A 12,543-nucleotide genomic window follows, 5' to 3' on the forward strand; every position below is an offset into this window, starting at 1 on the left:
GACGTGATGTTAAAAGTAATGGTTGAATAAAACAGAACCCCTTCTTGCTACTGTGGGATGAGGTCTTGTTGACCACTTTGGGGGCTCAATGTTTTCCTGGACCAGACTGGGAAAGAGGGAAGATGCCTACATCCACAGGTGTGAGAAATTAATATGAAAGTATTTAAAAATGAATGGTTTTCCCAGAGAATGACAATATTAGATGTGATGGTTCTGGTCACCCTTCTTAGGTTCCTGAGATTCCCACACCATCTTCATCCCCAGCAGACAGAAGAGCAGCATGAGGCCTGAGAACCAGAGCAGCGTGTCCCAGTTCCTCCTCCTGGGGCTCCCCATCCCGCCAGGGCAGCAGGGCGTGTTCTTCACCCTGTTCCTGGGCATGTACCTGACCACAGTGCTGGGCAACCTGCTCATCATCCTGCTCATCAGGCTGGACTCTCGCCTGCACACGCCCATGTACTTCTTCCTCAGCCACTTGGCCTTCTCTGACCTTTCTCTCTCCTCTGTCACTGTCCCAAAGATGCTCATGAACATGCAGACTCAGCAAAAATCAATCTCCTATGTGGGATGTATTTCTCAGTTATATTTTTTCATACTTTTTGCTAGTCTTGACAATTTTCTTCTGGCTGTGATGGCATATGATAGGTATGTGGCCATCTGTCAGCCTCTGCACTACACCACCATCATGAGGGAGAGGCTGTGTGTGCTGCTGGTGGCTGGCTCCTGGATTCTCTCCTGTGTCCATGATTTGTTGCACACTCTCCTATTGGTCCGACTGTCCTTCGATGCTGATAATATCATCACCCACTTCTTCTGTGACCTCACTGCACTCCTGAAGCTGAGCTGCTCAGACATTTCCCTCAATGAGCTGGTCATCTTGACCGAGGGAGGAATGATTTTCTTCCTGCCTTTTTGTGTAATTTTGGGCTCTTATATCCACATAGGAACCATCATCCTGAGGGTGCCCTCCACTAAGAGACTCTATAAAGCCTTTTCTACCTGTGGCTCCCATCTCTCTGTGGTGTTTTTATACTATGGGACAGCTGCAGGTGTTTACTTTTTCTCCTCATCATGGGATTCCAAAAACATAATTGCTTCAGCCATGTATGCAGTAGTTACCCCCATGCTGAACCCCTTCATCTACAGCCTGAGGAACAGAGATATAAAACAGGCTTTAGAGATGTGTGTCAATAGGGTTAAGTTCTTTAAGTGGTAATCACTAAATCCTCCGGTTGCAGTCAGGAGCATAGGGAGATGGATCTCCTAAAATTATTGTATGGTCGACATCTCCATATAGCTTTAATAGAATATGCATTCCGTTGTCATGTACAAGTGCTGTTAATATTCAACTTGGTCAAATTTGCTATATGGGTTGTTAATAATTCTTTATTCCCTCGTTCATAATCTCTTATAAGTTGTTGCAAAATTTTTTGTAAAATATGTTATGCAGTTATAGTTGTGAGTTTGTATTTTTGGACTATGTTGTTGAGGACTCACTGATTTACCATCATGATCCATTCCTGATGAACTTTTTCTTTGAATTTTTTCTTTGATTATTGTTTCCTGTCTCACATTGGTTTCTAGCTGATTGTGCACATCTTTTCCAACTCACATTCAATAACATGATGTTGGTAGACTTCAGTCAGCCATGATAAGAATAATTACACTCTGTAAAGTAGCATGTGATACAAAGCAAGACTTTAAAAATTCATTTTTAAATGAATTTAACAGCACACATCTACCAATGGGTCCTACCTTAACACCTTGTCTACTTCTGATATTAGTACAGATATATTATAACTAAATCTATAGATATAGATACCTATATAGGTACAGATAGAGATATAGTTTGAGGTATAGATACTATCATAGCATTGGTAGTAAATATGTCCCTTACTCGTGCTTAGTGTTTACATGGTATTATTTCCATCACTTTAAGGTTTGCTATGTATTTATGTCAGTGATGTGTTCGTCACTAACACTGTAAAGTTGGATTTGTTCTTTTTATGTAAAGCAACAATTATTATATTTGTGGAGAATTTTATGTATTGATATCCTATATAATACAACCCTAATATGCAAATTGAACAAACGGTGGAACAACTGGAAGAACAACCGGTCGCTCTGACGCTCCCTGACCACCAGGGGACTGATGCTCAACACAGGAGCTGCCCCCAGCTGGTCAGTGTGCTCCCACAGGGCAAGTGCAACTCAGCCAGAATCCGGGCTCATGCCTGGTGAGTGCATGGTGGTGGCAGGAGTCTCTCCTGCCTTCACTGCAGGCAAGCAGTAAGGAGCAAGGGGTCCTGGACTTCGAGAGCCCGACTGCGAGAGGGATGTCTGACTTCTGGCTTAGGCCCCTGCCCTGGGGGGCTCAGGCTTACCTAGGGGGATTGGGCCTAAGCCGGCAGGCAGACATCTCCCAAGGGGTCCCAGACTGGGAGAGGGTGCAGGCAGGGCTGAGAGATCCCCCAGCCCCAGTGCACTGATTTTGTGCACCGGGCCTCTTGTCTAATATAATTCTAATATATCTAAATTTATATTTTGCATAGTACTGATTTTTATTTGATACACCTCCTTCACATTTATTGTCTCTTATCTTCCTCCCTTTTGATTAATCAAATATATATTTTTATTTCACTCCCCCTTATTTACATATTGATCTTTTATTATTATTATTATTATTTTATAATTCTTTTATGTGCTATACCAGTATATAGAGATTACCTCTTACCTACTCTTTAATTTTTAATTATAGTTTAATATACAAAACATAAAATTTTTCATGTTAGCCATTGGAGGTATACAATTGGGTGGCATTTAGGACACTCAACACTAATATCTCATACTAGGACCAATAAAGAAAACTCTATAGAACATCAATGAAATTTAGTATTTTGCAACTGGGGAAAATGTAAGAACACGGATATTTATGAATCAATATGGGGAAATAGGATATATTGTTAAATTTTTTCAAGCAATGTGTAAAAGAGCATTTATAGCATGCTATATGTCATGTAAAAATGAAGGGGAAGTAAAATATTCATATATATGCCCATTTAAACATAAAGAAACACGGGAAGTAGTTAAGATCTGGAGACAGCCCAAGTGCCCATCAGTAGGTGAGGAATAAAAAAAAACCATGGTACATTTACACAATGGAATACTACTTGGCTGAAAAAAAGGAAAATCTCCTTTTGAAACAGCATGGATGAGCCTGGAAATTATTATGCTAAGTTTAGTCAGAGAAAGAAAAATACCATATGACCTCACTTATGTGTGTATTCTAAAGGCCAAAATAATGAAAAAACAAAATAGAAACTGAAGCATAGATGCATAGAGTAGACTGACAGCTGTCAGAGGGGAGGTGTTAATGAGGGCTGGGCAAAAAAATGGTGAAGGAATAAAGCAAGAAAAAATAAATATCACATATAGACATGGAAGACAGTATGGTGAGTGCCAGAGGAAAAGGGGTTTTTGGGAGGAGGTGGAAGTGAATAAAGGGAGGATCAAAGGAGAGGGAGAGAGAAATAACTTTGGGTGGTGAGTGCACAATGCAGTATTCACGTGTTGTTTTATTTAGCTGTACACTTGACATGTGTATGGTTTTATTAAACAATGTCAATAAATGACCTTGTAATCTAGAGTAGACCAACAGTTGTCAGAGAGGAGGGGTTAGAATTATTTGTGTCCTTTTGACTATGTTGTCTTTTGCCACTAAAAATAAATAGAAGAGGCGGTGAAAAAAGCAATATAGAATAAAACAATATAAGTGAACCTAACTATAACCCTATTATACACTGTAAATTACACCAAAGAGGAAAACAAAATAAGTAATTCTTGAACCCAGAATTTTGACTATATACTCTCACAATAATAAAACAAACCTGACAACAAAGTTTAACACTGTACTTAGCGTGTCATTGACAGTGGTGTGAGTCAATATTTGAAACAACTCACCATGTATCCAAAGACTCAGCAAATAAGTAAACATTGAGGAAAAGGGGGTCCCTCTCTCTCTAGGGAGCTCTGTACATGGAAAAGGAGAGGCTGGAAAGAACTCTATGGGGTCAAACTCGAATTGGAGATATCAGTTAGAAATCATGGGCTTTAAAATGTATAAATAGATTGCAAGTTACAGGTCACATATCAACAGCTATGCTGTTTCCATCTCCCATTCTCCCTGTCCCACTCCTGACCCACCTGCGGTGGGTAAACATTCCTTTAGCTTCTTAGTTTCCAGGTTCTGCTTCTTGTGTTTCTTTCACATATATTTCCCAATAAGCTTTCTGAGATCATTTAGAATCCTTGTGGGCAAAATAAGCACAACTAAAGTTTCAAAATAAATATTAAATGATAAAAGATTATAACTCAGAGAATAAGAGTTATATTTGTGTAGATACATATGTAGCAGGACGTGATGTCTGTTTAAAGCTGAAAGGTCCGTTATCCGAGAGAAAAAATCTATAATGTCTTTAAGTAATGCCATAGGGACCATAGTGGATATTATACTTCAAATGGATATTTCTTCTTTCTGTTTATACATTTATTTAGCTTATATGACCATTCTTTCCAAACATTTTTAATTTTTGAGATGAAGACAAAAATATGGGCATGTCCTTCATCATACCCTCAGGATTGACTTCAATTGAGCCTCGGAGGTCAATTCAGAAACACTGCCAAATAATCACATAAATGAATAAATAAAAAACTAATGAAGAATGCAGACTGGTGCAGCCACTATGGGAGACAGTATGGAGTTTCCTCAAAAAGTTAAAAATGGAACTCCCATTTGACCCAGTGATCCCACCTCTAGGAATATATCACAAGAAATGAGAAACACCAATCAGAAAGGATATATGCACCCCTATGTTCATAGCACCACAATTTACCATAGCTAAGATCTGGAAACAGCCTAAGTGCCCATTAGCAGATGAATGGATTAGAAAACAGTGGTACATCTACACAATGGAATACTATGCTGCTTTAAAAAGGAAGGAATTCTTACCATTTGCAACAGCATGGATGGAACTGGAGAGCATTATGCTAAGTGAAATAAGCCAGTCAATGAAAGAAAAATACCACATGATCTCACTCATTTATGGGTAATAAGGACCATTATAAACTGATGAACAAAAACAGATACAGAGGCAGAGCAGCCTCAAACAGACTGTCAAACTACAGCTGGAAGGCTGGGGAGGGTTGGGTGGCAGGGGGTGGGTAAGAGATCAACCGAAGGACTTGTATGGATGCATATAAGCATAACCAATGGACATAAGACACTGGGGGCGGGGGGTTGGGGAGGCCAGGGGATTGTCAAGGGGGGAAAAAAGGAGACATATGTAATACTCTTTGTAATACTTTAAGCAATAAAAAGAACTAATGAGAGGGAAAAAGAGTAATTTTCTTCTTATAAGAGAATACAAGTAATAAATCTAGAAGAAATAATCTTGTATAATAAAAGTGTAGTATGCAAATTGTCCCCTCCACAGAGAGTTTGTCCTGCAGTTCAACCAGGGGGCAGGGCCAGTGGGGGGAAGAGAGGGAGGGCCTGGCAGGTGGTGGTGGCAGGTGATCAGGGGAAGGGAGAGAGGCCCCGGCCAGCAGCCGGCAGCTGCTAGAAACCCTACCAGTGCACACATTTCATGCACTGGGCCTCTACAACATTTGCAATAATTTTCTAATATAAGAATCACCAATGGATGTCAAATATAATGAGTTGAAATTTTAGTAAAGGAAAAGTTATGTTTGTATAGTATCAAAATACTTACCTAAATGATAACTATTTATTACAAGGTTAGAATAGTAACTTTAAAAAATAGTAACTTCCCAGTAGATAACCTGGCAGCCACTATATTAGAAAATTATAGGTTAGGGCAAAAGTATGCTTAGAGAGAGGGAGAGCGTGTTTGGTTTTCTCTTGTGTATGTTACTATGAAAAATAATACAATAGTAATAAATAATAACATGTGAATAAACACTGTGTTTTGCATACTCACAACTGGAAACCCACTTTTCTCCAAACCTATGTGGCATTTTACAATTTTTCTCTATGTTTAAAATTATTTAAAATGTTAAGTTGAAAAATCCTTTGTCCCAGCTGGAACAATGCCCAAGAAGAAAGGTGGCCAGGGCATGACTGGAATCAGGAACAATGTCCCCTAGGACTCCAGTCCCTCTGGCTCTTGGACACACGGCTCCCAAAGGGCAGTCAGAAATTAGCCACAGGCTTGGGGACTTTGTTGCAGTCTCTCATTAGTACTTAAATGTTATCATTGGACTATTTCTATGGATCTGGTTAAGGGAGAGGAAAGTCTGTATAAGTGCCAGGGCCCCAGATATTTCTTCTGTGTGTCTACATATTAGGTCGCCTGAAGAAAAGCTGAGGAGATAGGTGACAGTCTTATGCAGAAGGTGTCTGAACTCACCAATGATGAGCCCAGGTGAGAGGAGCTGGAAATCTGCACTTGGCCTTGGATCTGCCTGTGTGCTAGTGGGTTCATGTCTGAGACTGAGTCCATGAATTTGTGTGTGTGTCCGAATGTATTGTATATGCTTGTGTACCTGGATTTTAATAGCTGCATGTGTAAGTATGTATGTCTATATGAGGTATGTATCTGACTCAAAGTCCTGTTTTCATGCATGTAGAACAAGTTATCACTTCTTGGTGTTTGATGAGAGACTCCTGATTCATGACTGTCATCATAAACACTGGCATCACAGCTGAGCATCGGGAGGGAGACTGTTGTCTCTGCTTCTGGACAGGAAGACACCCGACTTCACCAGGAACCAAGGTCAGGTCAGAGAGGGCTCACACCTCTGCTCAGCAGCTTGTACTGGTGCACATGGGAGCTGTGCTGTGGGTGACACACTCATGTGTGAGAGCTGGAAGGGGTGTTGTTTGATTTTCTCTGTGTGTATGTGACCATGTGTATGTGACCAGGTGATTGGATGTTGTTGCTGGTTTAATGACTGCCTGTGACTGAATAGGCTTAACTGCACCAAGTAGACACCCTTCCCCTGGAAGGGGATGGTCAGAGGGGTGGAAGCCTGCCTCTCAGTAATAGGAGGGTGTGTGCTACTTGTTGTAGAGAGTGTGTGGCTGGGTGTGCATATGTGCTGTGGTCTGTGTTTCTCATGGGTTTACAAAAATAATTTTTATTGATTTCAGAGAGGAAGAGAGAGGGAGAGAAACATAGAAACATATGTCTCTATGTTTGATGAGACAGAATCATTGATCAGCTGCCTCCTGCACACCCCCCACTAGGAATTGAACCCAAGACCAGGCATGTACCCTGATCAGAATTGAACCCTGTCCTCCTGGTTGATAGGTCGTCATTCAACCACTGAGCAGCCCCAGCCAGGCTCATGTAAGATGCTCTAATAGTCGTCTTGTGTGCTTTTGGTGACGTGTGTATAGCGCTTGAGGTATATATATGTGGTGAGTTGAATGTTACCACATGAGTGTATGAGTCAGGTGTGGTAGTATGTTTGTGGGTGATGGTCCATCATTCTGTGTTGTGTATGTCTCACTTACTGTGTTACTTATGGTTTGCCTGTGTGTAGACAAGTGTTTTTGAGGTGAACCACATATTGACTATTCTTCCCTGAGGACGGGACTGTGGTCACAGGTGACTGGAATCCTCAGCTCAGCAGTGTGTGTGTGTGTGTGTGTGTGTGTGTGTGTGTGTGTGAGTGAGTGTGTATGGGTGTCAGAACTCAAGTATGTCCTTACCGGTCCTTTTCCTCTGGCACCATTAGCTGAGATAGTCACTCTCTAAGCAACTCCCAATTTCTTGAAACAAATCTGCTCTCCTTTCCACGTACCAGAGTGTGAGATTCCGTCAGATTTTGCAACTTATTCTTTACATTTTTTCTTTTTTAAATGTTTTTCTCTGTTTGTTTGTTTGTTTTTCTCATTTTTAAAAATTTTCCTTTTCTCCTCTTTACTTTTATTAAACATCCCAGGAAAATAACGTGCAGGCATCATGCTGTGTGAGGTTATTGGCTGATTCACCGTCAAATAGTGCAGAGACCTTGGGAAAGTTACTTAAATTTTGGTCTTAGTTTTCCTATCTATAAAATGAAAAGAATTACACTTCTATTGTGAATGTTACAGAGGCTCTTAGTAAACAGTTATTGTGTACATAAAGTTAATATATTTGAGAATTTATTGTCAGTAGGAAGGTATATAAATATAAAGGAATGAAATTATCATGTAAGGTGGTTCAGAATTTTGGACAACTTTGAGTCCTCACAGCTCTAATGTAATACATTTTGCTGGTCTCCCCTAAGCAAGAAAAAGGATGTTTCCGTGTGTAATAGTTAAGAGCATGGATTCTGATCACAAAGATACATTAGATGGAACCCCATGAAGTAGCTAATACTTGGTGATTTTTATTATATAAGAAATGGTAATACATATATCAAGTTTTACACATTACATATTACATATATTATACATACAGCTATGCACACGTGTGTGTGCCCTTCTATTCCCTACTGCATTGCTTTGTCCCTGGAGAATTTGTATCATTTATGTTTCTATTATTTAAAAACTAAAAAAGGTGAAAGAACACAAATTATTAGTGTAGCTGTGGTAAGATATTAAAATCTGGGAATGTAAGTTTGACGTGTGGATTTAATTGGGAAATGTAGGTAGGTCCTTAGGCCAATATGCAAATGTTGTACTAAATATTCAACCATATTATGAAAAATAGTTTGTGCACTATTTTTTGGTTTTTGAGCTATTATGGCATCAAGTATTTTTAAAAGGCCACCCATTTGAGAGTGTCCCTGAGTTTACAGCTGTGAGTGAGTGAAACCCGGCAGATTCACAGGAGGAGTGTGAAAATGCTCCAGGAAGCCCTTAATTCTCACTTTATTTTAAGGCACTAATAACTGATACCAGTTTCCGGGGCTCATTTTCTGTTTCTGCCACAATGAACTATCATGGTTTCGCTCTATACAGGTGTAGAAATGATCCCTCCATGCTCATGTAGATCTAATCTCATAGAAGTGGGCTCCTTGCTTTTCCTGTTCACTGCTGCAAATCAATCCTTAGAAGAGGTCCTGACACAAACTTGATGTTAAAAGTAATGGTTAAATAAAACAGAGAACCTCTTCTTGCTACTGTGTGACGAGGTCCTGTCGACTACTTAGGGGCTCAATGTGTTCCTGGAGCCAGACTGGGAGAGAAGGAAGAGGCATACATCCGCAGGTATGAGAAATTAATATGGAGGTACTTAAAATGAATGGTTTTCCCAGAGAATGACAATATTAGATGTGATGGTTCTGGTCACCCTTCTTAGGATCCTGATTTCCCACACCTTCTTCATCCCCAGCAGAGCAGCATGAGGCCCGAGAACCAGAGCAGCGTGTCCCACTTCCTCCTCCTGGGGCTCCCCATCCCGCCAGGGCAGCAGGGCGTGTTCTTCACCCTGTTCCTGGGCATGTACCTGACCACGGTGCTGGGCAACCTGCTCATCATCCTGCTCATCAGGCTGGACTCTCGCCTGCACACGCCCATGTACTTCTTCCTCAGCCACTTGGCCTTCTCTGACCTTTCTCTTTCCTCGGTTATTGTCCCTAAGATGCTCATGAACATGCAGACTCGGCAACAATCCATCTCCTATGTGGGATGCATTTCTCAAATGTATTTCTTCATACTTTTTGTTGGTCTTGACAATTTTCTTCTGGCTCTGATGGCATATGACAGGTATGTGGCCATCTGTCAACCCCTACACTACACCACCATCATGAGGGAGGGGCTGTGTGTGCTGCTGGTGGCTGGCTCCTGGATTCTCTCCTGTGTCCATGATTTGTTGCACACTCTCCTATTGGTCCGACTGTCCTTTGGTGCCAATAATATCATCTCCCACTTCTTCTGTGACTTGGCTGCTCTCCTGAAGCTGAGCTGCTCAGACATCTCCCTCAATGAGCTGGTCCTATTCACTGAGGGAGGAATGATTTTCTTCCTGCCTTTTTGTGTAATTTTGGGCTCTTATATCCGCATAGGAACCATCATCCTGAGGGTGCCCTCCACTAAGAGACTCTTTAAAGCCTTTTCTACCTGTGGCTCCCATCTCTCTGTGGTGTCTTTATACTATGGAACAGCTGCAGGTGTTTACTTTTCCTCCTCATCATGGGGTTCCAAAGACATAATTGCTTCAGTCATGTATACGGTAGTTACCCCCATGCTGAACCCCTTCATCTACAGCCTGAGGAACAGAGATATCAAACAGGCTTTAGAGATGTATGTCAATAGGGTTAAGTTCTTTAACTGGTAATCACAAAATACACTTGATGCTGTCAGAAGCACAGTGAGATAGATCTAAAATTATTGTATGATCAACATCTCCATATAACTTTAATAGAACATGAATTCTTTTGTCTGGTACAAGTGTTAATATGTCAACTAGGTCATATTTGCTACCTGGATTGTTAATAATTCATTATTCCTAATTGACATTTTTCATTTGTTTATCATCTCTTATAAGAAATATGAAAAACCCTATGCAGAACATGTTGCACATTTATAATTAGTGTATTTGCCTCTTTCTGTTTTGCTATATTTCATTTTTTACTTACGTATTTTTTTTATTTTGTGTTATACAAGATGCACTTATTTAGCATCATATTCTGCCTCAATGAACTTTATTTATTTATTTATTTATTTATTTATTTACTTTTGAACTAATTGCTTTATGACAGTTTTAGCTGGCTTCAAGCTGATTGTGCACATCTCTTCCCACAGCACAATCAATTACATCATGTTGGCAGACTGCAATCAGCCATGATGAGTAATTACATATGAAAATTGGTATGTGCTACAAAGCAAGGCTGTTAAAAATCTAGAGACTTTTCAAAAATGTTTTTAACAGCATACCACTTCATTTATAATTAGGAAAATTTTTCTAGTAATGGGTCCTACCTTAACACCTCATCTACTTATCATACGAGTTTAAGTACATATACAGATATAAATACAGATACAGATGTAGATACTAGAGTAGTATAGGTAATAAAGATGCCCATGACCTGGAATTGAACCCGCAACCATTCAGTGTGCAGGCTGAAGCTGTAACCACTTAGCAACACAAGCCAGGGCTATTCCCCATTCTTTCTGTCTCAGTCCTGATCTACATCCTATGAGTACACACACCCAAAGCTTCAAAATGAGTAACCATGGTAATGGATTATCACTCAGAGAATAAGAATTCATGAGTCCATAATAATATAAATTAATAAATAAAAAACCAATGACTAAGGAATGAGGGTAAGTGTTTTTGTATAGGAGAATACAACTAATAAACAAGAAAGATACGATAGAATTAAAAGAATCACCATATGGCCTCAACGTTTTCAATAATTTTGTCATATAAGAATTACCAATGGATGTTATCTATAGTGGGTGAAGTTTTAATAAGGAAAAAGTTATGCTTACATGATATCAAGATATCTACCCAAATGATACCCATTAATTATAAGGTAAAATATTAACTTGAAGAAAATTGTGACTTTTCTGTAGAGAACTTGGCAGACACCACCTTAGCCAACTGATCAAGGGTTAAAACACTAGAGATTTCAAGACATCTCCAGATTAGCTGAAAGCTGCACCTACTAGCTCCCAGCCCCAAACCAGATTTGCAACTAAATTGCAGAGCAATCAATTTGAAAAACAATACAAGCATAGCTAACATGAAAACTTACAACCAAAGAGTACAGTAGAAATCACGTGGGGGGGGTGGTAGGAGGGTGGAAGATGGTAAAAGGGAGAGCCTCCGCATAAATGTGTGGTTGTGCTGAAAAGCCAGAGGGATATCGCAGGCATAGAGCTCCCTCCCCCTAAAAGCATCAGGTCTCAACCCCACGCAGGGATCCCAACCCAGAGCAACAGAGACATGAGGAGAGGCCTGTGGAGCATCTGGTGTTGGGAATCAGTGGGGATTCTGTCCACTGGGGAGATTTGGACCACACTATTCCAGGGAGAGCAAAATAAAGACTTCCCAGTCTTTATTCATTACCACCAAACCAGCACTTCAATAAATGTTAAAGGGATTGCTTTAAGAAGAAGAAAATATATATTGTAGAGAGGCACATAAGTAAAAAAAAATGGCAAGAAACAAGTAGCTATCAATAATACCTTAAATGTAAATGTATTATTGGCTCCAATCCAAAGACATAGGGTATAGAGAGGGCGGTTGCATGGGAGGTAATCAACCAAAGACATTGTATACATATATGCATTACCCATGGACACAGGTAATAGGATAGTGAAGGACTGGAGCAGGGGGTGGGGGGAAGCTAGGGGGGTTTGGGGGAGGGCTGGACAGAGTCAATGGGGGAAAAAGTGGAATATATACAATACTTTCAACAATAAAGAAGTATTTAAAAATAAATAAAGATGTTGATAATCTTATGTTCAAAAAAGACAGAGGGTAGCTGGAAGGATAAGAAGACATGAGCCACATACATGCTGTCTACAAGAGACCCACCTCAGAACAAAGGATTCACACAGGTTGTAAGTGAAGTGATGGGAAA

At 40.1% G+C, this 12,543-nt stretch overlaps 2 protein-coding genes across 2 annotated transcripts; both read left to right on the forward strand.

The window, feature by feature from the left end:
• The first annotated feature begins 280 nt into the window (after positions 1-280).
• On the forward strand, positions 281-1,216 carry LOC139020422 (olfactory receptor 1J4-like). The gene has a single exon (XM_070430061.1). The coding sequence runs from the start codon at positions 281-283 to the stop codon at positions 1,214-1,216; it is 936 nt and encodes a 311-aa protein (XP_070286162.1).
• Positions 1,217-9,353: 8,137 nt separating this feature from the next.
• Positions 9,354-10,289, forward strand: LOC139020423 (olfactory receptor 1J4-like). The gene has a single exon (XM_070430062.1). It carries the CDS (start codon positions 9,354-9,356, stop codon positions 10,287-10,289), a length of 936 nt encoding a protein of 311 aa, XP_070286163.1.
• Positions 10,290-12,543: the final 2,254 nt, after the last annotated feature.

Source organism: Myotis yumanensis, unplaced genomic scaffold (assembly GCF_028538775.1).
Source record: "Myotis yumanensis isolate MYYU_CA2020_CCGP unplaced genomic scaffold, mMyoYum1.0.hap1 SCAF_12, whole genome shotgun sequence".
NCBI lineage: Eukaryota > Metazoa > Chordata > Mammalia > Chiroptera > Vespertilionidae > Myotis > Myotis yumanensis.

Excerpts from the sequence above, each read along its gene's own strand:
- LOC139020422 (XM_070430061.1), top strand. The coding sequence starts at position 281 with ATGAGGCCTGAGAACCAGAGCAGCGTGTCCCAGTTCCTCCTCCTGGGG.
- LOC139020423 (XM_070430062.1), top strand. The coding sequence starts at position 9,354 with ATGAGGCCCGAGAACCAGAGCAGCGTGTCCCACTTCCTCCTCCTGGGG.